This window comes from Lycium ferocissimum, chromosome 2, assembly GCF_029784015.1.
Source record: "Lycium ferocissimum isolate CSIRO_LF1 chromosome 2, AGI_CSIRO_Lferr_CH_V1, whole genome shotgun sequence".
NCBI lineage: Eukaryota > Viridiplantae > Streptophyta > Magnoliopsida > Solanales > Solanaceae > Lycium > Lycium ferocissimum.
The window spans coordinates 54914809-54932374 of NC_081343.1; the positions used below are offsets into that span (position 1 = coordinate 54914809).

The following is a 17566-nucleotide window of genomic DNA, read 5'->3' on the forward strand; positions in this document are numbered from 1 at the left end:
AATCTTCAATTCATCAATGTCATCCTGAAAACCAACAATATTTGGTTCTTCGTCACCATAAAGAAAATTCTTTCTCACTTCCCATATAGTATCATGACCACTACTACCAATATCACACGTGGGAAGCTCGTTTGGCAGTATTGATTTCCTCCACCCTGCCTTTTATTGCTTCAATTTCCAAAACAAGTTCATGAGCAGTGCAGCAATTAGACAAACAGCAAAGAAAGTCATTTCCCTTAGCCTTATGGGAAGCTAACTTTGGAAAGTACTTGTCCATGATGTCCTCAATATCATAGACAAGTTCTCTGATTTGTCTTCTTGTTGTTGTCAATGTTTCACTACTAGTAGGATAAGCATCTGCTTCTTTCAAGATGGATTGCATCTTCTCCATCTGTCGTCGGATCCACTCCATTTGTTCGCGCAACCAGTACAAGCGATATCCTTCTTCAAGGGCAAGAGTGCCAATGACATCAACAACTTTCTTTGTCACAGCAGCAATGGCAATTAACTCCATGATTTTGGTGTTTCAGAGACAGTGAGGATCAACGAGTAACTTCTTTACAAACAGCTATTTCAATTTTGATGAGTTTTGATTCTTTGAATTAAGAGGTACTTATAGTAAGACACTCATATGCAGAGTTGTCCAACTACTACTGCGTGTGAACAAGAAAAAATGCACCTAGTGACAAATTATCAAAAAGAAAAACAAAAAAGTCATTTTCACAAATACACAGCAACAACTACTATTTCCGGTGGACTACTACGTAAACAATAATGTTTAAGCCTCAGTCCCAAACGGACTGTTAAGTAGAATGTAAATAAATTAATGATTTAATAATCGTAGTCAATGAAATAAAACCTCTATGATTTGGTAATCCAATAGTCAATTGATGCAAGAAAAAATGGAAATTGTAACTTATGCATATCCGGTATACCAACCCTATAATTAGACAGATAAATTATTATCTTAATGATTAGGTAACTAACAAAATTACCACTCTTAGTTGTAAGACTAAAACATCTCAACAATTAAAAGAAAAAATCGTCGGTATAGTTGGGAACTGGGAGGAGCTATGTGGTTACCAGTGAATCCTTAAGTAATATATTATAATTACATTCACAAAGGAGACTTCAACGATTTAATAATAATAAATGATGCATAAAAAACTGGAAGAAATTTAGGGTTTAAAAAAATGGCAAACTACATAAATGACAAACATTTGGGCTTTAATCAAGCCACATAGCAAATGTTTCAATATTTACATTTTGTAGCAACTACCCAAGCCTGAAGGTTGTATACGTTTTTTCTTGTATTCGTTTTTTATTTTATTTGTATTCATGAATACAACAATTTTTTTTTCCGTTTTTTCACTGTATTGCGAAAATATATACGTATTTATAAATTGGCTTGTTGTATTCATAAATACGAGAAAAAAAATGAATACATAAAAACTTATATACAAAAAATTAACAAACACCATATTTTTAAATTATGTATACAACAAATACAGGCGTATACAACATAGATACACCAAAAAAATTAACAAAAACTGGCGAAAAACACTGCATACAACATATGTACACCAAAAAAAATAACGAATATACTCAAAACTTGAATACAAAAAATAAAATTGATTGTATTCATTTGTATACAGGCGTAACTTTACTCTATTCATTTGTATACAAAAAAATTTCTTCGAAAAACGCGAAAAATATTGTATACAGTGTATGTATACACAGATCTGAAAAAAAAAAAACTTTCGAAAAATATGTATACAGGGTATGTATACACAAATCTGGAAAAAAACTTCCGGTCAAAAATTCCGATCAGATCTGTGTACACCTTCTTCTCCTTCACCTTCTTTTCCGTCATCATCATCCGTCACCTTCAAATCTCTCGGAAAAGTTTATAGATGCGGAGCTCAAAATTCGCTCCGCGGCTCTTTATGCCTTTCGCTCAGATCCATCGTAGATCTGAGTTTTTTTTCTTCTTTTTGCTTCCAACAATGCTCAGATCTGTCGGTATTGGCTCTTTTCCGGCGTAGATCTGAGTTTTTTTTTTTTTTTTTTTTTTCCTTTTTGGCGTCAGAGAAGAAAGGAAAAAGGGGCACGGCCGGAGAAGAAAGGGAAAAGGGGAAGGGGCTTGCAGTGACAGTGGTGAAGGGGCACGTCATTTCGCCGGAGCTCCAACGATCGGTGGTGGCCGGCGGCGGAGTAGTGGGGAGAAGAGGGGGAGAGAGATTGGAGGGTTGGGTTGGAAGCGAATAGTGTGATGGGTATTCTATTTTGTGTGTGTGTATATATATAGTTACTAAATGTCATTAATACACAAATGTTTGCTATGAGAAGTAATTAAGTTAAACTATAGTATAGCTACTAAATGTCAATACCCACTCTATGTTTGTTATGTCATGTAGTTATCTCTTAAAAAAAACATAGCTATACTAGAGTAGGGTAGGGAGAATTACGGCCCAATGCCTTTGGTGATCTAGTTTACAAAATATGACCTAATATACAGGTTTTGTATATTCATAAGTATAATATACATAATCAATGTATAGGCTTTATATATTTCGACCATATTGATAAATAAATTTGGCCGAACTGTACATATCGGTAAGTTTCCCTAAAAATTACTCCCATGGCAAGAACCATGTATATTTCTTTGTTTGATTGAGTAGATGTGCTAATTGGTGTCGTTAATTGGACACGATAGCCATAACCCAAAATATTACCACGGTTCATCTGGAGCTTCTATGACGTAATGAATCAATAAAGCAGGTGGATTGTCGCAGGTGGATTGTCTTGCTCACGCGTATATTGGCTCTCTATCACCAAAATAGAGAAGAGGCAAAATTCTAACTCGCAGGTGGATTGTCTTGCTCACGATTAATTCCGACACCTGACGTCATAAGACGCCTGAGTATGAAATACTCAGTATGCGTCATAGCTATGACTCAGCTAGTAGCTATTAGGAGTACTCAGTATGTGTCATAGTCATGCCACTCAGCTAGTAGCTATAACTAATATGGATCTTTTTCTTTCCTTGTGCTCTACTATCTTTAGCTAAGTCTACATTTTTTATACCCAACATTTGTAGGTCTCTAGAGACGACTTTTTTCCATGTGATTTTAGGTCTACCTCGTCCCCATTTAACACTTACTATAATTTCTTACTTATGGACCGATATATTTAAGATCAGCACAGAACATGTCAAAATCATCTCAATCGTGCTACTTGAATTATAATTTGTATGTACAGATTAATACACATTTTACACCCAACCAAACCTGCCCTTAGTGTGTAGTTGGCAAAAGGAACAACCAAGAATTTATAAGTCACTTGAAAAGGAGCATATAGACACATCATTTAATTGGTAGTATTAATATCCTATTTATTCACCTGACATTTTCCAAACATGGTATGCATAACAAATTGACGTCGGACATGATATAGAAATTGTAAAGACTTTAGAGTTCGACGTCGATTTTGGAACTTTAAAATTGCTCCATTAAGACATCTTTTCTATTTTCTTTTAAGATTTTCTGTCCGTCTTCCTCTTTTTAATTAAGCTACTTTATGTTGTTTTTCATGCGCCTCAAGACTCTTATTTTCCTTTGTTTGCCTTATCTTTATTGAAATTCCTTTTTCTTTTCCTGTTGAAAATCAAGCGTAACATGTATTGTGTGTTGTTGACTTTATTTTATGCACCGATAATGTAAAAAATATTTACACAATCAGGTTATATATAAGATAATTATATGTAAACCTCATGATAAATATTACTACATTGATCACCTGAAAAAAGATGATAACTAGTCCAATCAGTTACTGGATAGTCGAGCATAAATTCAAGGTTCAGCTAGGTGAATTAGTGACTAGAGTAGACATCTTCTCTGGCACAGCTTCATAATATATTTCCATAACTGAAAACAAGGTGAGACAAAATTTTGGTACTTCCTTCCTCACACCAACTACATGTTTGCCACAAATTAATACATGAAACCTTAATGTTGCCTCAGATTTGCCTATTAACTCCCGAATTTCCTGGAAATGCTCCAACAAAATTTAGTCTTGCAGGTTCTTGTTTAAGTACTTGTGCCCTATATATACCCTTTGTAGTGTAACAGTACATCATCATCATTAATCAAATCTCAGTCTTTTCTTAACGAAACTAGCTAAAATGATAGCTCCAAAATGTGTTTTCATTTCTTTTATGGTTTTGCTAAGCTTAGCAATATGTTCTGCTCAGCCTGTTGGCGTTCATACAATCAAGGCTAAGGAAGCTCATCATCACAACCACAAAGATCACACTTTGAGTAATATCGATGTCGAAGGCTTTGGAGGAGGTGCTGGTGGCGGTTTTGGCATTGGCGGTGGTGGTGGTGGAGGAGGTGGTGGGGGTGGAGGGGGCAGTGGTGGTGGCGGATTTGGCGTTGGTGGTGGTGGTGGTGGAGCTGGTCATGGTTCTACTGCCCCTAGCTCCGGTTGCAACCAACCTGGTTGTGGTGTCCCTGGCTATGGTTCCCCTATCTATATACCAGGTTTTGGTGTCCCAGTCTATTCCCCTGGTTGTGGTTATGTGTGTCCTGCCAACAATCCTAGTGGAGAAATCACTGAACTCAAAGTCTCAGGATTATCACGTTTCATCGGACCATATCGATGCACGCCAGGGCCAAATATGTATGTCTATAACGATTTTAATCATGAACTTCTTCTACACTTTGTTTCCACAATCCAAGGGAAACATCAGAACAAACACGAACATCTAAATTATGGAGGAGGTAGACGTTTTGGAATGGGACGTGGTAGTGGTAGCAGAGGAGCAGGCGGTTCTGATGCCTTGGAGTATGATGTTGAGGACCCTGGTTGCAGTATCGATGGCTGTGATGACCCTGGATATGGATCTAACCCTGATGTTGGCTGTCCCCCAGGATGTGGTTATGTGTGTCCTGGGAACAATCCTAGTGGAAGAATCACTGAATTCCATATCTCAGGATTATCATCACAAAAAATTACTGGACCTTACAGATGTAGGCCAGATATGTGTGACAGTAAAGATTGTAGTGAACTACTTCTACACTTTGTTTCTCCAATGCCTGATAACCATGAGAACCAACATGATCATCCAGTAGAGAGGAGTGAAGAGGAGGAAGATGGTCATCGATCAGAGAAGCATACAGAAGAAGAAGACATCATAAACTAGGCTCCTCATTCCACTAACTAAAGAAAAAAAACTATATATGTAATAAAGTTATGTAGCTTCAGCCAGAACACAGTATACATTGTCTAAGAAGTTACCTATACTAAATAAAACTTGTTTCAGTGGATTGGGAAATAAGAAGATGGCAAATTTGCTAAAACCTGCTCATTCACTGTAGACATGGAATTGCTACTGTATTTTGGAACACTTGCTGAATATTAATTTCAGGAAGTAAATTGGAAGAAAAATGAAATAAATGAGTATAGTGCTAAAGGTTATTGATAATGTCAGCGAATGAAGCACAAAGGAACTCTGCTCTGACTGAAAAAAGGATTATCTGAATTGATTTAACTACCTTTACAGAAAAAATTCTGCGGGGATATACATTTATCGATTAAAAAATGAATAAGCAAGCAACATTATTGTCTGTATCCAAAGGGATCTACTAAATCATGCTATCGCTCGTGAGAAAGAGATCTAAAACTGGCTTCCATTCGTCAAGTTCGAGCTTTCAGTTACCAAGCCCGAGCTAAGATAGGCCAATATTGGCCATGGTGGGTTCTTATACTGTAAAAAGAGAACATCCTTGGCATAGTTGCTTCTGAAAACCGAAAACAAAAGTAAGACCACATGCTGCTATTTTCTTCCCCACATAGACTTCATGTCACAATCTGCTCTACTCAGTGGCTCCAGCCAACTAGACCTGTGAGCCTTTCTAATATTATGTGATTCTCATCATGTTTTACTTCACTGATCCTATCATCAATAACAAAAGTAGAAGCTTGAACATACTGTTTGATGCGAAAATCGTGAATGGAGCCATAAGATTATTAGGCAAGTGAACACGGGTTTAGTAAAAACAGTAGATTCATGATCAGCACATTATTGCAGCAACATATGATTTCAGATTATTTCAACAAGATGGTCATACAGTAGTTGTGATTTAACATTATTACACTCATGACTCAAGTTGGAAGATCGTTAAAGTTTCAAGCCTTCAGTCTCATTCAACTGTAGTGGCACCTGCCCAATTAGAAGCACTTCCCCGGCGTGGAATGCTGTGGAGTTTGGTATACAAGTCCACTTGGAAAATCACACCATTGACATTTCCATCATCATCTTCGCGTGCAATTGCTTTCACTTTGTGCATTGGATGATCAAAGCTTATCAGCCCAGTGTCACTTATGAAGATACACCCTGTGCAATCAGCTTTTACACATTAAATTCTGCTTGATATCCAAAAAGATTGAATCAAACTTGAGGATTTGACTTAAAAACCTGGAGGAAATGGGGTATAGAATTTCCCACAAGAAGTTTGAATGAATTCTGAATCATCGGAACATACTAATGACCCATCTGTAGCAGTTCCCCAATGTAATGGCACACTTCCATCACGATCCTAGATTGTTTAAAGCAACATTAAGTTTATTCTCATAAAGGATTTACATTAATACACAGACATCATAAAGATTAATGTAGTTTAACCTGTTATAGTCGGTAAGTTACCATTTTTACCAGGTCACCATTAGTGCTTATCATAGAAATTTACCAGTAATTAGCTTAGAACTGACTTGATTGTCTAATCAATTTTTATACTGTCACTGCAATAACAACATAACCAGTGTGATCCCACAAGTGGTGTCTGGGGAGGATGGGGTGTACGTAAACCATATTCCTACCTTTGTGGGTAGAGGGGTTCTTTCCAGTAGCACTTAAACTATGAAAATACTCTGTCAATCATGGTAGCTAATTTACTTCAAAGGTATTGATTAGTTTTAAGGAATTAAATCAAGATGTGGAACATGAAAATGGTTAATATGAATGTTCAAAAAGCAATTCTGTGACACAAAGAAAATACTTACCCTGGCAATAAAAAGAGTAGAAGCTTTAGAGTCAAACAGAATGAAAGCAAATTTGCCTTCAAGTTCTTTGATGACTTGATCAGGAGGGTATGGCGCCCGATCCCTTAAAACTTTGTAAGCCTCAACCATTATCATAGCCTCTGTAGCTTGTCTTGAAAGACCATAATGTTTCCTCAAATCAAAGGTGTTGTCTAAACGACCAGAAAAGATACAGAAGATATCATCCATCACCACAATAGACCTAATGTAAACAAAACAAAACAAGCTAGTCAGCTTGTTTATTAATCCAATCTTGAAATATAACACTAATTTCGAAGAAAGTTCTCCCTTTTAGTATACTCATAATGTGCAAAAAGAAAAATCCAAGCATAAACAAAAAAAGAAAAAAAAAACTATTGTGATTTCTTTTTATCTAAAAGTTTTGATATAGGCAAAGTTCGCCATCTGGTGGAAAGGTGGCAGATACTCGGTTGGAACAGTTGAGGGACGCGCAAGCTGATCCAAACACTACCATTATTAAAGAGAAAAATATTATTCTCACTACTAAGTTAAGTTGTGATAATTAGAGTTAGCCAGTGGGAGGTAGCAGATTCTCAATTGGAATAGTCGAGGAACACGCAGACTAATCATTTACGCAAACTAATCCTGTTGACATTGGAAAAACATATTATTCACAGTACTAAAAATTCAATACCTTGGTTGTGAAGGGTTTTCATTGCCATGAGAAAAAGCCATGAAATTCCCATTGGAAAGGTGGTAAAAAGTTGAGTCTTGCTTCCATGATTTGAAACTTTCTGCAATATCTTCCCTTGTTTTAGCCTCCTTTTTCTGTTTACCTGCCTGAGGAATGCTCAATTCAGGAGGTGGTTTCCCAATAGATTGCTCAAATACAGCCAACATGTTTGGACAATTAAAAGCTAAAACTTTTTCAAGAATCCCAAGCTAAAAACTTTTCAAGAACCATAAAAACCCCAGTAGAGCACATTCTCGGTACTTATATAATATAGAAAACTTGTAGCTGACATGCTTATCCAAATATGACTGTTGTAACTGAAAACAAAGTACTGACGTGGCATCAACAATGGTGATAGTACATCTGTCACATCTGTCCATTGTTTAAGATGACACTCAGGGGTCGTATGGTAGCTGGTTCGGAGGTGACACAAGTAACATCAGGTTTGATAGCTATTTAGGAGGTAAATTATATTTATATATATATATATAATTAATATGGTATTTGTTTTGTAATTTAGTCACCCGCATATTTAATATATGTAAGTTATGAGGAAAGTTATTTATTATTTTTGTATGGGGTAAAATTTGTAGACACCATATGGACGTATCAAAAGATGACTCGTGGCGATGGGGACAAGTCAGGTTCGAATCAACAAGCGAGGGGCTCCAGAAAATCATATAAAGCTTCGGATAAATAATTTGGTAACCCGCTTTCGGAGGCAGAAATTACAAGAGGCTCGGAGAAGTATGTCAACTCATCGGTCAAACGTCATTTAAGATGTGACCATTACAGAAAACCTCAAGTTTCCTCCAGCCTTTATGAGCCTTTATTAAGCTTTATTTTCCTTTATTGCCTTTTATTACAATATTAATATTGGTAATTAAGGGGCACGATTCATGAAATTTGTACCCCATAACTCTAGCATAAATAGAGGTACTCATTCTATTGTAAGACATCTAAAAACATTATACAATAATATAAAGTATGAATTATTCTTAGGATTCACTCTTTCTTGCTTAATTCGTTAGAGGTTATAGTGATTCACCGCCCAGAGATTCTAGCTCGAAGCTACTCCAAGGCCCAGGCTACATATCTAGCTATGCTTTACTTTCAATTGTCTTGCTAATTAATACTAGCTACTTCATAATTTTGATTACGTTGATCCACGTGTCCTTGATCACGAACACAAATTCAACTGTACCGATTTTTTGTGTAAATAATTTTATATAATAGAAAGTGAAATAATTAATGCATGAATAATTTAACCCTGCATAGCTAAAATAATACATAAATTCTTCATAACTAATTCATGTATTACTAATACCTGCATGACTCTAACCAACTACCAAACGACCCCTTATTACTGATAAAATATTACAGTGTATATAGAGGATAGATTTTTTGTGTTTAGGTACATGTACAAATTGTGTTTAGGTACATATATAAACTTTTGAATACCCTAAACTAATGCAAAAAGTTAGCTCAAGTGATTTAGGGTGTTCAAAATTGTCTCTAGCATTCTAAGATTCGATTCCCAGAAACAACAATTTTCTTATATTTAGCTTTGTTGTTTTTTTCAAACTTTTTGAGTAAAAATCCTAAAACCGCTACTGCGTATTACTTTAATATTTTATTTATGGAAAATATATTTTACAGAAATATCTCTTTCTTTTTATTGATGGGATTGATTTCTTGGAACATGGTTTTGAAGCTCCAGATGTAACGATGTAGTTGTGGTTTTCATTTTAGATCAGGAATATATAGGACAGAAGAAAGAAGCCAAGAAAGTTTTGTCTAAATACAGAAGGCTAAAGCAAGCAGTGTACGACTTTACGCACTTCGAGAAGCAGGCAAAATTGGACTCTTGTAGATAATTGATCCCAATTAAAAACAATATGATTTGTCTATGCAAATAAAAAAGCCTTAAAAAGGACGCTATAATAATAATGCTTTGGGTCTTTTTCAAGCTTTCACTTCTTTCAGTGATGATTAATTAAGCTTTTTCTTCTATGGAGGTGGACGTGAGGAAGGCGTCTGTTATGCATTATTTTCTGGTAATTTGACTAATAGGGAAGAGATATGAAGATAATGTACTTCCCGATTGAGACATCACTTGAAATAAAAGGTTAATAAATCTGTGGGTCAGAAGTCACAGAACCAATAGCAGAAAACAATGGTCTTGTGTGGTTTTTGGTTGAAACTTACCCTCACAAACGACTTGGCTTAGACTTCTAATACCATCTAGTTATCAAAGATTCCAACTTGATTTTTCACAAAAAAGCTTCTGTCTTTTTCCCCTCCAATTTTTTTTCTTTTTCTTTATTATATTTGTATGTCAATGGTGACCGGACCAACTTGTGCAGTCCAAAAACATGCGTTGAGTTAACCTCCTCACCAAAAATGGAGCAAATAAACTCACGAGGATGACCTCTTAGAAAATTTGTAGATAACATTATCCAGTGTGTATATGACCTTTACCTGGGTTCAACTGTTTCATTTGATATAAGCAACTGTACAACCATAATTCATGGGACTTTCCTGTTCAAACTTAACAACACGAGGATTATTTCTTAGTAATTTAAGTGCAGACTCTTTTAAGACCCCAGTGCCCATCCCGTGAATAACAAAAACAACAGAATTAGGCGCTCTTGAATCGATGGCCATGTTGAGCTGGTGCAAAGCATCCTCCACTCTCAGGCCACGCAAGTCTACGGTGTTTTTGGATGTCTGCAGCACAGGACCATAAGAATCCTGCTGATTGTTGTTTGCTCCGGAAAGACTTCCAAGGTCCCTGAGACTCCTGATCCGCTGAACCTACATCATTGATCATGATTAACTTTTTTCCATTCCCCATATTTTATAGCAAGTGAGAGACAGCAAAGCATGAGTAGTATATCAGATAAATGTGAAGCGCAACACAGCTCACACGAAAATCTCAAGATACTCGACTTTAATGAAGCATGCAATTCCATTCATTTTATAAGTTCCTTCCAACCTCAGCTAGGCCTATAAGTTCCTTCCAACCTCAGCAATGAATTTCCTAACTGTTCCATAACACTTAAAAACTAGCCTCACAAGCATACGATTGAAAACAATGTGATGAATTACCTAAACTCACCTCACATGCATACGATCAAAAAAAAATGTGTCGCTCCGTATCAATCAAATATTTGAAAATTAAGGTTCTCTAGCATTAGATATAGAAATCTCTACAAGACTAAGAGACTCTAGTGCTGGAGCTAAATTAACATACTAACATGACAAAACCTCAATCCAAGTAATTGGTATCAGGTGTATGGATCTTCTTCCATTGTACCCTAATTTTCACTAAGTTTGCATGGATTTCAAGAGATGTAGATCTATGGAAACAGCTTCCTTAGGTCTACCTCACTTATTTTAACACCTTCAATCACCATGGTCTCACTCACACCGGTGCCTATGTTTCCATGTGTGTGTGTGTATATGTGTATTTTTTACTTCAAGCAAAAGAGAGAGGGAGAAAGAGAAAAGAACTCTAGATTCTGCAAACCTGGGTCTTCAAGTTAGCTGCACCAGAAGAAGCATCAGGGGGAATGGGTCTGACACTGTGTCTGCCCACTCGCACTCTTAGTTTTCCATATTGAACAAGGATAGTGTCATCATCCCCAGGTTCCTCAACCACAGTGGCTAACTTATTTCCAAACGCCTTTACATATACTTGTTCTCCAACCTGTGGTGTGTAAAGGCTCTGGCCTATTTCTCTGACAAGAGAATCTTTACTAGGCTGATGAGCTTCAACTATCGATGCAATAGCAGACTCCACTCTTTTTACAAGTGGATTAATCTCGTCAGCACTTGCATTTCTGAGTTGGCTCTCAAACTGCTGTACTATAGTTTGGATCTCATTTTTCACAGTTCTCACTTCCTGTTGGATTTCATGTGATTCCTTTGCTTTGAGGGCTGCTTCACGTCCATCAAGATCTTGTGTTTCATTGTTGATCTACATTGCATGAAAAAAAAATGAAAAGAGCGAACAGACAATAACCAAGTATAATATGCAATAAGACAGATCTAAGAGACTGAATCAATGACAGTTCAGAAGTTAAAACGAAAACAATTGAAAAGACTTCTCATAGCTGGTTCAAGCAAAAAGAAGGGGGAGCAAAAGATAGCAATACACAGCAGAACTTGAAACTTGAACTGAATGACAGTATGCAACTTCATCTTGACTCTGCTGTAGATTAATGTCGACAATTTTCATGCGGAGGATCATTGTGAAAAGATGCACAGCACACAAATAAAGATATACGCAATCAGCTCAACCTTGACCTCCGATGGCCTTTACGACACAGCCTAGATGGAAGATCCAGATACCATCTGGAAATGATTCATACTTTTTGAATTGACATAGCAGCCACAAGTTTTGATTATAGCAAACAAACTGGTACCCTCTTTCTCTCAGATGGTATTTGGCAACGAAGTTCAGGTCTAGCCCTTTCATCCCCCTCAGCATTCTGTTTCCTTTTTTTCCTTCTCTCAATAAACAACTCTGCCACCTCTAGGAGCTTTTTATTTGAAAACAAAACATAATTCAAACATCAAATTGTCCAACTCCAAGATTCAGGCAATCACTTGGCATCTACTGTAAGTTTATTGAGTTTGTACCACGGTTAAATGAATGGGATTATGTACTAAATCCTCAAGAGAAGCATCAGAAAGATACCTCATTATAAATATTCATAATATCTGAATGAAGAGAAGCAGCTTCCATTGCTTGAGATTCTAGTCTGTCTCTTTCTTCAATTAGTGATCGATAAAGTAATCCCTTCTGCTCCTGTTGCTTGTCTGGTGTCAATTTGTTCACCCATAATGCTGCTCGCTCAATTATTCTCTCATCAAAGCCCATTGATTTTGCAATATTTAGGGCATTTGATTCTCCCATGCTTCCCCAGATAATCCGATAGGTAGGCTGTAGAGTCTCTAAGGAAAACTCTGTTGCTGCTGTTTCAAACCGATTGTCCTTTTCTTTTAAGCGAGTTAAATCTGCATAGTGGGTAGTTACAACAGCTAGATTAACCCTTTCCTTGAGATATTGCAGTATGCTTTCTGAAAGTGCTACACCTTCTGAAGGATCAGTCCCACTTCCGATTTCATCAAGGAGAACTAGAGATTCTGTAGAAGCAACTTCCAGAATCTGACGAAGCCGTGAAATGTGCCCACTAAAGGTTGACAGACTTTGTTCCAGAGACTTCAACAGGAAAAATGAAAAAATCCAATTTGTCAGATAGATGGCGTGAACGAAAACAAAACAATGAAGAAGGAAAGGGAATCTCGGCTGGACTAAGATTAAAAAAAGATATACAGCTGAGATGGATGATGGGGGAAGAAAGGAGTATAACAATATCAAGTACCTGATGGTCTCCAATGTCTGCCAGAATGAGATCAAACCATGGCAGCCTTGGTTGATTTTGGGCAGGCAAATACATGCCAGCCTTCAACATCATAGAAGCCAGTCCTAGAGTCTTCATTGAAGCCGTTTTGCCTCCGGTATTAGGACCAGAGATGACAACAACCTTTGTTCCATGACCAATTTTAATATCAATGGGCACAGGGAAATGTGTCTGAGATTTTGTTTCAAAATTCATGACATCATTTCCTTGATCCAAATCAGGTGAACCTGGGGACACATCAGTCGACCAGTTTCTCAAGGAGGACTCAAGAAGCAAAGGATGTTGTATCCCTTCTACATTTATAGATAAAAGTTCAGATTGGGATATGTTACAATTTCTTGAACTTAAAGCTGGACAGGTGCCACCCATCCACTGAGCATGAGCAGCTCTTGCAAATGCAAGATCAATTTCCAATATCTTATTTAATAAGTGTTTTATTTTCATATTAGATTCAGCTATTTCAGATGTAAGCAAACTCAAAATTGTTTGCTCCTCAATCCTCTCGGAACTAGAAAGCTTAACTTCCATGTTGTTCAACTCAACTGCCTCTTTAGGTTCCATGAAGTATGTAGATCCACTACTGCTGGTATCTAGGATTATGGCATTAGGAAGCAAAGATCTACGGGAAGCTCTAACAGCAACACACATTCTTGAACGGCGCTTGGTTACTAAAGGCCTGTCAAATCCTCCACCCTGAAAAACTTGAGTTGATAATTGCTTCAACAATGATTCTAGATTATCCATGTTCCTTTTTCTCTCAGATCTTATAATTTCCAAATCTTCACTAGCTCTGTCAAGGATTGCTGAAAAGCTGCAATCAATGCAGAATTCTATTTTTTGCTCCAATTCCACAAGAAAATCACAATCGTGAAGAATTTCCTTCAGAGGAGAGTACCTGTTTGAAGATAATCAGACATTCTAATGAAACTGCTCAATACTATTTAAATGGCACTTCATGAGAATCCATCAGTACCACATCAGATATGCTTCGCCATTTTGAGTTAACTGCAATTGGGAGTAGGAACACATTCTCAGAGGCACAGAAAATAAGGGGCAAGTACACTCAAGGTGAATTCATCTTTGAAGCCTGCATTTTACTAATCTTTCAAAAAGCACCACAACCTCATGTAAATGCAAGAAAGGTTTTGGAAGAAGATATCCATAAGACCATACTTTGCCACTTCCTACAATTCTGTTGGAAGATTGCCAATTGTATATTCATCAGATAAACTGTCTTTCACCTCTTACTTTTTGAACAACATGGAAATTAAGCTTTCTAGTTCCCCAGATAGATAGCCACCAACCATTTAATATATTTGATTTTCAGATAGAAACTTCAGCTATCGGCAATTCTTTTGACCCAAATCCAGAACTATTGTCAAGATTTTGCTATCTGTTAGGAAAAAAGGCTCTAACTGTTATCTTAAGGCTTTTGAGTTATGAAAAAAGCCATTCTTATATATAAATTAACATAAGCTTAACTCTGTGGAGACATGGTTTGCTATTGAATCATTTGCTCTTGGGCTAGCTGAACCAGATCCTAACATGCAATTTCCTTAAATCTCGTGGGACTACCCTATCATCTAAAACCAGAGGTTCTTTACACCTTATACTGTACTTATACATACAAGTCTCGGACCAGAATAATCCAACACCAAATAACTTCAACGTAGAACAACAAACAAAATAGAGATAATTACCTAGAGGTGCCAGTTGGCCATCTAGTTAACCGATATTAGCCCAACTATTACATTTTTCCCGGTTGAGCTCTATTTTAACACTTCAACCATCTGCTTCTTAAAACACTGATCCCCACTCCTCTTTCTTCTCTCTTCCACATGACTTCCTCCAATTCCCTATCCCTTTTTTCTCTTTCATTACATCTTCTTTCCCTCCTTTACCCAAGTCTCGTTTTGTTGTTGTGTATTCACCCAAACCAGTAGCCATATTTTTCCTTCATCGTTTGGTTGGATTTGGGGGAGCAACAAATTATGGTTGAGATTGAAAGTGCTCTAGGGTTTAGATCTGCCTTCCATTCTTCTAGTGTTTGGATTATCACTCAGTTTCTATTGACGGTGCTCTCTTGTATAATAGTATATAACTATATGTATACAATGTTACACAGTATAGATACATTATTTATATATAGTTATATAAAACAGATTTTTTTTTTTTTTGAAACTGGTATACAGATATATTATTCATGCATAGTTAGTTATACAGAGCAAATACATTATCTATACAATGTATATATAATGTATAAGGACATATATGTAATGTATATACACGTTTATAAATCATGCAATATCAATTTGAAAAATGAAAATGAAAAAATGAAGAGGATTCTCGGGGAAGAAGATAAAAAAAAAAAAAAAAAAAAAAAAATATACTAATATTGAAAGAGATTTGACTTCCAAAAAATGAATGTAAACATGTGTTGGCTAGTCCAAGTATAAATAATTATAGGGCTATGCAAGGTGTAAACTATTTTGTTTGGGCTGTACATTTTGTGTAAGAATGCCAACAAAATAATGCAATGCTTGTAAGCAACAAAAAAGAAATTTCTTTTGTGGAAAAAGTAGACTACTTGAGTATTTAAATACATCAATATACCTTTCAGAAAAATCATCCTGCAAAGCAATCTCCTCCAACTGTTTTTGCAATAATCTCGCCGCTACCAATGTCCGTTTCACAGAGCAAATTTCACGAATAGATAGCATTCCTCCACCAACGGCAGCATCAACAATCGGCGATACATCCCCAATTCCATCGAAATCCAACGGCCTAGGTGCCGCCACGGCAGCGGTGGTCTGAGAGAGGAGTTTCCTGCTCTCTTCAGGAGTTTTACCCACCGGAACCCTAGCACACTCTGCGGCGGCGTATCCCATGGATGTGGACGTGAAGTCGGTGAGCTGGCGACACACGGCGGGCCATTCTAGAAGCTTCAAGGTATCTGATTGAAGTGACTCGGCGAGTTTGACTCTCTGAGTTGACTCGGATGAGAACCGGATGATGGACAACCGAGTTGGAAGGCGGCGGTTGTGACGTGGAGGGAGATGATTGGTGAAGAGATTGTTGGATTTGGAGGTGAAGTTGAAGAGATTCATTGAAGATGAAGTTTTGAATTTTTTTGGTGAGTGATGGTGCGTTATCCGGTTACTCTAAAATGGAGGGAAGGGTGGGTTTGGATCTGTTGCGTTCAGCTACACGGTGGTAATGTAAGCTGCCAATTATGTCAAACTTCTTAATTAGTGGAGTAATTTATTTAGTATTTTGTCTCCGTGTAACATATACTCTCGCCGTTTTGTCTCGGTGTAACATATACTCTCGCCGTCTCGATTTATGTGACACCATTTGATTAAGTACGAAATTTAAAAATAAAAAGAAACTTTTAAAATTTATGATCCAAAATAAATCTTATATATTTATGTGACTGTAAATCATTTTATAAAGTTAAATTACTTCTAAATATAGAAAAAATAACATTTTTTTTAGGATAGGTAATAAAAAATCCTAAAAAGAAAAGTGTGTTACGTAGAAACGAGGGAGTACGTGTTTGTAAGGTGAAATCAGTCACTACCATTTGGGTTAAGTCCATTTATACCACCCCATGCGTCAGTGTAGATGTGGTCCTCGTCCGATCTTTGTTTGAACTCGGAATGGCACACTGTTTTTTTTTTTTTTTTTTTTTTTTTTTCTTATTACTTATTTAGTGTACAGTTGGCGCATGAATTGAAAAACACCTATCCACATACGTTGTTTAGTAAAACTGTATTAATTTATTATGATTAAGTGATAAAATTGATGTGAAAATATATCTTAATTAATTATAATTGAGTAATGTAGTTTATGTAAATGTGTCATGTATTCTTTAAAATAAATCGTGTAAACACCTAACGTGGATAGAGAATGTTTTATTATTAAACCGAAAAAGGGAGAACATACAGATAAAAATAATCAACATGAAGCTCACTTTGCTGCCTTTACAGATGCAGCACTTGGAAAATTTTCTGATCCCCATTTTTTGCTAATAGTGCTGTCCCGGCCAGTTTGCGCACACAATTATCTAGTGCTTGCACTAGCACAAATAGGAGGTAACTTTACCCAACAAAACTTAGACTTAAATAAATAGAAAGAAATAATTTAATGTTTTTTGCATGTATTGAGACTTCAATCCTAGCCTATTCTTTTTTGAGATTTATTTGTGTTTTTGGTGCGTATAAGAAAAGATGGCACACAAAACAAAATACAAAGGAGTCATAGCTTGCTCGCCTTTAGTTGGCTTTGCTTCTCATCAGATGAAATTAAGTACAGGTTGATGTTTTTTCCCATGGCA

General features: G+C 36.6%; 3 protein-coding genes across 3 annotated transcripts; 1 reads left to right on the forward strand and 2 right to left on the reverse strand.

Moving 5' to 3' along the window:
* Nucleotides 1–4183: 4183 nt before the first annotated feature.
* Nucleotides 4184–5206, forward strand: LOC132047765 (anther-specific protein TA-29-like). Its single transcript, XM_059438760.1, has one exon. The coding sequence runs from the start codon at nt 4184–4186 to the stop codon at nt 5204–5206; it is 1023 nt and encodes a 340-aa protein (XP_059294743.1).
* Nucleotides 5207–6052: 846 nt separating this feature from the next.
* LOC132045351 (stem-specific protein TSJT1) lies at nt 6053–8164 on the reverse strand. Its single transcript, XM_059435925.1, has 4 exons — nt 7760–8164; nt 7066–7306; nt 6482–6602; nt 6053–6400 (listed from the first exon to the last, which is right to left on the reverse strand). The coding sequence occupies exons 1-4, from the start codon at nt 7963–7965 to the stop codon at nt 6207–6209; spliced, it is 762 nt and encodes a 253-aa protein (XP_059291908.1). The 5' UTR covers nt 7966–8164; the 3' UTR covers nt 6053–6206.
* Nucleotides 8165–10211: 2047 nt separating this feature from the next.
* On the reverse strand, nt 10212–16487 carry LOC132045357 (uncharacterized). The gene is made up of 5 exons (XM_059435938.1): nt 15844–16487; nt 13192–14125; nt 12504–13028; nt 11331–11780; nt 10212–10615 (listed from the first exon to the last, which is right to left on the reverse strand). Exons 1-5 carry the CDS (start codon nt 16335–16337, stop codon nt 10295–10297), a joined length of 2724 nt encoding a protein of 907 aa, XP_059291921.1. The 5' UTR covers nt 16338–16487; the 3' UTR covers nt 10212–10294.
* Between the last annotated feature and the right edge of the window lie 1079 nt (nt 16488–17566).